Here is a 7,826-nt window from a genome sequence, read left to right on the forward strand (position 1 = left end):
GAAGAAATATGATTCCTAACCATTCTTGAAGTTTTCCATGTAGAATTTTCCCAGAGAAGCACAGCTAGTTAGGAGAGTGCTAAGTAAGCCTTGATTAATTTTACCAATATATAATAAACCCTACAGTGTGCCAAGTATCCAGTAGGCAGTAGGGATATAAACATGAATAAAATATGGTGTCTGACTTTGAGGGCTCAGTCTAATAAGGAAAGACCTAGAAAAGAGTTCTGGGATTGAAGGTGTGCACCACCACACCCAGCACAAGCATATGTTTTAAGAAGTTCACAATCTATTTGTGAAATAGAAAAGTGAGAACAGGGGCTGGAGAGATGGCTCAGTGATTAAGAGCACTGGCTGTTCTCAAAAAGGACCTGGGTTCGATTCCTAGCACCCACATGGTGGCTAACAGCCATCTATAACTCCAATTCCAGGGGATCAGATGCCCTCTTCTGACCTCCATAGGCATTGCACAACATGGGTGCACTTGCATACATGCAGGCAATACACAGTACACATAAAATAAAAATAACAAAATATTTTTAAAAAGGAAAAGTGAGAACTACTGAATTTCATCTCCCATATCTGTCATCATAACCATTGCTAAAGTTCATGTTTGCATTTCTTTCTGTGTGAGTACTGTTTTGGCCTTCTGTTGGAACTTCTACTTCCAGCTTCTCAATCAGACCATTAACATTGCTGATATATCTATCGAGCAATCAACAAACAGACAGATAGATATTCCTGCCCTCAAAGCTATGTTTTGATCATAGTATTCCTCTGATTAGAATTAGTCATTTTCTTATTTCACACTCTTCAGTGGCTCCCCTTCACCTATAGAATTAAGGCCTACTCCTTTGCAGGACATGCAAGGCCCACTGATAAATGACCTTGGTTTGCCTTTTTAGTATCACTTCTCAGTAATTCTTCTCTAGTAGCACTGAGATGGCTCCTCTTAAAATGTTTTCCATCATAACCTTTCGTGGCTGGTTAATTCTGACCCATCCTTGAAGATGAAGTTCAGCTTCCTTTCTGCCAGAACCACCATCTCTAATCCACCAACCAAAATGACATACACAAAGGGAAAGAGGAGAGATATCCAATATACATTCTCTGGGCCTTTTGGAAAACACAGAGTTGCTCCTTTGGCCACATGTATGTGAATGTACAAGAAGGGAGGTAGTGTTAACATCAAGAGAATGAGTACTATTCAAAAAGGAATGTCCTGGGACTGGAGAGATGGCTCAGAGGTTAAGACCACTGGCTGTTGCAGAGGACCCAGGTTCAGTTACGAGCACCCACATGGTAGCTAACAGCCATCCATAATTCCAGTTCCAGGGGGTCCAATGCCCTCTTCTGGTCTCTGTGAGCATTGCGTGTATATGGTACACTTATATACACACAAGCAAAACTCTCATACACATTAAGAGAGAAATGTCCCATAAATGTTACCAAGCAAAACTGGAAGAGTACAGTGTTACCCAGTATGCTCTTGGCATTGTTATGAACAAGCAAGTTAAAGGCAAGATAATTGCCAAGGGTATTAATATACATTCTGAGTATGAAGCACCGAGAGAGCTTCCTCAAACAGGCAAAGGGAAGTATGAGAGAAAGAGAGAGGTCAAAGAGAAAAGTACCTGGTTCAGCTGAAGGCCTGCCTGTGCTGCCCAGAAAAGCACATTTGTGGGAACCGGTGAAAGGAGCCCAAGCCGCTTGAGCCTTAATAGATACAAATACACTTAATAGAAACAAATAGCCTCTAGATTGTAAAACAAAATATTTTCTTAACTAGATAGAAGTGTGGTATCTTCTACACTAAAGAAATATTTAAAGCCAAAAATAATTTTTAAAAAGGACCTAGCTCAAATGTCATTTTACAGAAATTTTCCCTAATCCTCAACTGATAGCTATTCTTCTATGCCCTCATAATACTGTGCCCCTGTCTGTAACAGTGCCCTTCACTATATTGTTTCTGTTTTGTTGAACTGAAAGAATGAATTGATTTCTGTGTGTCCCCCCACCCCTCCCCCGCCAGTCCACTATATATCTCAGTTTAGATGCCATCTCCTTCCTGATACACTTCCTGGATTGCCCCATGGATTTTTTTTTTGTATTTTTGCTAAACATTTGGTTGATTAGGATTCTCTCATAGCTTCATTCTCTTCTTTGTCTTACTTTCCACAACCCCTTGAACATAATTTAGGACTCTATAGCTTGGGGAAAGAATCCCTGTTGGAACAACTGGCCCTGGAGTTTCAGACCTGGGTTGTATTAAGTCCTCGGCGCTTGGAGTTGGTGCAGCTGCTGGGACTGGCAGATGTGTTCACAGTGGAGGAAAAGGCTGGACGCATTCATGCTGTGGCCCATACAGAGATCTGCCATTCTGCCATGCTTCAGTGGAACCAGACCTACCCTACCATTGCTATCCTTCCCACAAGCCGAAAAATCAGCAGCTCTCACCCTGATGTCCACATCATCCCTTACTCTGACCATTCCTCCTACTCTGAGCTTCGTGCTTTTGTTGGGGCTCTAAGGCCTTGCCAGGTGGTGCCTATTGTCAGTCGAAAGCCTTGTGGAGACTACTTTCAGGACAGCCTGAGTCCCAGGCTCTTTATGCCTCTGATTCCAGACTCCGTGCAGCAATACATGAGCTCTTCCTCTAGGAAAACAAACATGCTCTGGCTCTTAGAAAGGAGGTCAAAGAGGCCAAGAATCCAAGGTGTTGTGTTTGAATCCCCTGAGAAAAGTACTTATCAGTCTGAAACTGACAGAGACTCAAAGAAGCTTAAGAAAGAAAACCTTTCTCCCTGGACGGAGGACCTTGAGAAGCCCTCCCACCATTCTCTGCAGGTCAGGAAGCAGTTGTTCCCAGACGTCCCCAGCAAAAAATGGGATGAGCCAGACCCATTCTGCAAATCCGAGAAGCTGGGGAATGTATTGACTGACCCCTTGGTATCTTCAATTCACTTACAACCTATAGATGAGTTTATCTCTCCAGAAACCACAAAGGAAAATGGGTTTCAATTCTCCTTACTACCTAGGGGAGGTGATGGTTCACCAGCCAGAGGGAACAAAAGTGACTGGATAGGCCGTGATTCTCCCCGGTCTCACATTAGCAAGACCACCCATCTTCTAGCTACTGAGTCCAGGGGCCTGGCACTAAAATACCTTCTGACTCCAGTGAACTTTTTCCAGGCAGGCTTTTCTTCCAGGAGTTTTGACCAGCAAGTGGAAAAATACCATAAACCCTTGCTAAAGTACACACAGGAGACTATGGTATGATAGTCCTGTTTGATCTAGCACTGCAATTTTGAAAATGGTGGCTGATGGCTAGTGGCGAAAGTTTGCCTTATGCCTTACTTTACAGAATTCTATGGGCTCACCCCAGAATAGCACTTCCTAAATGCTTGTTTAAGGAGTTCTAGTACCTATGAAATCCTTCATTTTATAGCTGATTACATTATAAACGTTTCAGTATACATAGGCACATTAAAAGTTCTTGGAAGGCATATAGCAACCTAATCTGTTTAACTTTGTTTAACCTAGTTTTTCTCAAACTTTTATAAATACACATTCCCTTTTTTGGGTGCAGAGAGAATATGGTCTGAATCAAAAAAGGACCAGGATCCTCCCATTGTTACTTTGTTTGCTGTGTGCCATTCCTCATGTTCCCTCCTCCCTTCTCCCAGATAAAAGTCCCTAGGTAGTTCATTTTTTAAATTATAAATTGTGGTGCTGGAGGATGAATGGTAGCCCAAGCAGCACATGCCAATCCTGAATGTCACAGACTTGCTGTGACCCTATAGGTAACTTCCTGTCTGTGTCTATGGGAAGGAACAGGAAATGAAGAGGCCTTGAAACAGTATTGAAAATGCCACTTTTTGCCTCTTTCATGAAGGGGTGCAGTTGGTGTCACCAGAAACCCATCTGGAACAGAGCCATGTGAGTGAAGTAGGTACCCTTCTCTAGGGCAGTACCTGGAATGCAGCTGAGCATTAAAGCCCAGAGTATAACAAGTCTACTTGCTGCTTGGAGCCACTAACTATTTGGTTAAAATAAAGCTACAAAAGGTCAAATGTGTTGCCAGATATTCCTCTGATTGTTCACATAGCTGGGATATTTTTGCTGCTCCCACCCTCACCCCAACCATTGAGTTAGAGAGCCAGAGCACACAGCCTGTTTGTTTTAGTATCCAGGGAAGAGACCAAGGAGCCAGCTGGCTAGACTGGGTAGGGGTGTGCTGTTATGCCCTGTCCTGCTCATAATCTGACAGAATGCCAAACCAATAAGTCAGACAGCTGATACCACAGCCATGAGGAAATGTGCTCTGAGAGGGCACAGGAGAGAGCTGGGCATATAAATCAAAAGCTTCAGCATGGAACCAGGAGCCTCAGCAATGAAGAAGGCTGTCTTACCCTGGGGAGGAGGGAGGAGTTTGCTGCTTTGAGAGGGAGAAATGATGAGTTTAGAAAGCAAAATAAGGCTTTGCTCTTGGACAAGTTGTACTTTCTGCTCTTTTGTCAGTGACCATCCCTGTAATCCTCCAAGGGCCTACTAGGGGCTAGAACAGGCAAGGCATGTGGTTCAGCAGGAAGCCTGGGCATTGTCTAGGCTGGAATCCAGGGCACCAGGCAAACTGCTTAGGGAGACTTACTCAGCTGTAAAATGGGGACCAAGATGGCTGGCTCCCCTGATTGCTATACTGATAAAATAATTGGTAAGATTCCTCTAGCTTAGTGTCTGCTACAGGACAGTATTTCAAATATTGGTTCTTGTAGCTGGAAGTATAGTTCTGGTAGAGTGTACGGTTAGCATGTTGAAGGTCTTGGACTCTGTCCTGCGTGCCATAAAAAAAAATAAATAAACAAAGTTAATTCTCAAGCAGGGAGTGGTGGTGCATGCTTGTAGTCCCAGCACTTGGGAGGCAGAGACAGGTGGATCTCTGAGTTCAAGGCCAGCTGGGGCTACAGTGAGACCCTGTTTCAAAAAGACCAAAAAAAAAAAAAAGGCCAATAAGCCAGGTGTGGTGGTGCATGCCTTTAATCCCAGCACTTGGGAGGCAGAGACAGGTGGATCTCTGAGTTCAAGGCCAGCTGGGGCTACAGTGAGACCCTGTTTCAAAAAGACCAAAAAAAAAAAAAAGGCCAATAAGCCAGGTGTGGTGGTGCATGCCTTTAATCCCAGCACTTGGGAGGCAGAGACAGGTGGATCTCTGAGTTCAAGGCCAGCTGGGGCTACAGTGAGACCCTGTTTCAAAAAGACCAAAAAAAAAAAAAAGGCCAATAAGCCAGGTGTGGTGGTGCATGCCTTTAATCCCAGCACTTGGGAGGCAGAGACAGGTGGATCTCTGAGTTCAAGGCCAGCTGGGGCTACAGTGAGACCCTGTTTCAAAAAGACCAAAAAAAAAAAAAAAAAAAAAAAGGTAATTCTCTTAGCTTTTGATCCTAAAAAAAAATCTGTATATAAATATACAACCATTTGGAACTCTAGTTCCAGGGGAATCTGACACCCTCTTCTGACCTAATGGGCATTGTATGACATGGGTGCACTTACATACATGCAGGCAATACACATGCACAAAAAATAAATAATTTTAAAAACATACATATATGAAAAGATTTTCTGTGCAGTTCAGTTGATCAATTGGTATGTCTTCTTCTAGTCTTTCTGAGCATATAAATGTGTTGTGTATAAAAAAATCTTCAGAATTGGAGGGCTGGAGAGATAGCTCAGAGATTGAGCACTGGGTTCTCTTACAGAGGACCCGGGTTCAGTTCCCAGCATCCAGATGGTGGCTAATAATTCATAACTCCAGTTCCAGGGGATCCAACGCCCTCTTCTGACCTCTTCAGGCATTACATGACTCAGATGTATATATATATATATGCAGGCAATACACCTGTATACGTAAAAACAATAAATATTTTTAAAAATTCAGAATTGGGATAATTTACATAACACACAATAAAAAAATTTTTTAAGGGGTCAATGAGAAGGCTCAGAGGGTAAATGTGCTTGTTACACAAACCTGGTAACCTGAGTTCAATATCTAGAACCCACATAAAAGTAGAAGGAGAGAGCCAGGCATGGTGGCTCACATCTTTAATCCTGGCACTTGGGAGGCAGAGACAGGCATATCTCTGTGAGTTTGAAGCCAGCCTGGTCTACATAGTGAGTTCCAGGCCAGCTGGGGCTACAGGGAGGCCGTGCCTCAAAAGGACTAAAAAGAAAAAAAAAGGTAGAGAATGACCTCCACAAAGTTGTCCTCTGACCCCCACATGTGTACTTTGGTATGTTATACATTGTGCACATACACAATAGTACAGAAAAAAAGGAATAATACTGCATATACTTTTTTTTTTTTTTTGGTCTTTTTGAGACAGGGTCTATCTGTAGCCACAGCTGGCCTGGATTCACTATGGAGACCAGGCTGGCCTTAAACTCAGAGCTGCCTGCCTCTGCCTCCAGAGAGTGGGGATTAAAAGCGTGTACCACCATGCCCAGCTTCACTGTATATACTTTTTGATACTGTATTTTATTTAATTCCTTAAGCATTTTGCTGTGTCATTAAGTATAATTCAAAAATGCCAATTTTAGGACTAAGTGTGAAGGTGCACACTTTAATCTCAACACTCAGGAGGCAGAAGCAGGTGGATCTCTATGAGTTTGAGGCCAGCCTCATCTACATAGTGAGTTCCAGGCCAGTCAGGGCTACATAGTGAGACCCTGTATCAAAAAAAAAAATTTTTTTTTTTAATGGCTCAGCAGTTAAGAGCACTTGAAGCTCTTGCAGAAGACCTGGGTTCAGTTCCCAGCACCCACATAGCAACTCACAACCATCTGTAACTCAAGTTCCAAGAATCCAACACCCTCTTCTGGCCTCTGTGGACACTGCATGCACCAAGTGCACTTAACGTACATGCAAGCAAAACACGATGAAATACAGATAAACTTAAAAAAAAAAAAAAAAAGGCCAATAAGCCAGGTGTGGTGGTGCATGCCTTTAATCCCAGCACTTGGGAGGCAGAGGCAGGCGGATCTCTGTGAGTTCAAGGACAGCCTGGTCTACATAAGTGAGTTCCAGGACAGCTGGGGCTACATGGAGACCCTGTCTCAAAAAAAGACGAAAAATAAAAAGCCAATATACTAGTACTCTGTCATGTTAGTATACTGTTTAAAAATTTATCTTTATATTTTTTTTATGTGTGTGAGTTTTCCCTGCATGTATATAAGTATACCACATGTATACAATACAGAGGCCAGGAGAGGATGTCAGATTTCCTGGAACTAGAGTTACTGATGGGTGCTGAGAATCAATCCTTGGTCCTCTGGAGCAAGTGCTTTTTTTACTGCTGACCCTTTGAGTACACTTTAATTAATTAAACCATTCCCATATTATCCAAAAATTTGTATATTATTTTTTATTATGCATATTTTAATGAACTTGGGTGGGCAGTGCTGGGGATCAAACCTGGGGCCTTGAGCATGCTAGGCAAATGCTGTGCCACTGGGCTACATCCCCAGTCCTACAATGAACATCTTTATTGGCATTTTAAATTTTATTTCCTTAATTATCGGATTATTGGAAGCAGAATGACTGCTTTCAGTTTTTGATGGAGATTGTGACAAATTACCTTCCAGAAGTTTCTTACTGTGGTTTCTGCAGAAGAGGATAGCAAGTTGGAAAGGTATTACTAGAATGATGCGTGTTAACATGTGCAAAGTCACCTCATGTTGTTGATGAATATTCAGTAATAACATTTTAATAATATTTACTGCCTGCCTGCCTGCTCTCAAATTTCTCTGGCTCTCGCCTCTGTGTGACTCAC

General features: G+C 42.6%; 1 protein-coding gene across 2 annotated transcripts in view; it reads left to right on the top strand.

The window, feature by feature from the left end:
* The window catches only part of Dclre1b (DNA cross-link repair 1B), a 9,110-nt gene extending 4,191 nt beyond the window's left edge, over positions 1–4,919 (top strand). For both annotated transcript variants that reach the window (XM_017798423.2, XM_008833992.3), the window contains one exon: positions 2,201–4,919. In XM_017798423.2, coding sequence (XP_017653912.1) covers positions 2,201–3,279 — 1,079 coding nt within the window. In that variant the 3' untranslated portion in view covers positions 3,280–4,919. The remainder of the gene's footprint in view (positions 1–2,200) is intronic.
* Positions 4,920–7,826: the final 2,907 nt, after the last annotated feature.

The sequence above is a fragment of the Nannospalax galili genome, unplaced genomic scaffold (genome assembly GCF_000622305.1).
Source record: "Nannospalax galili isolate Female #2095 unplaced genomic scaffold, S.galili_v1.0 scaffold475, whole genome shotgun sequence".
NCBI classification, from domain to species: domain Eukaryota; kingdom Metazoa; phylum Chordata; class Mammalia; order Rodentia; family Spalacidae; genus Nannospalax; species Nannospalax galili.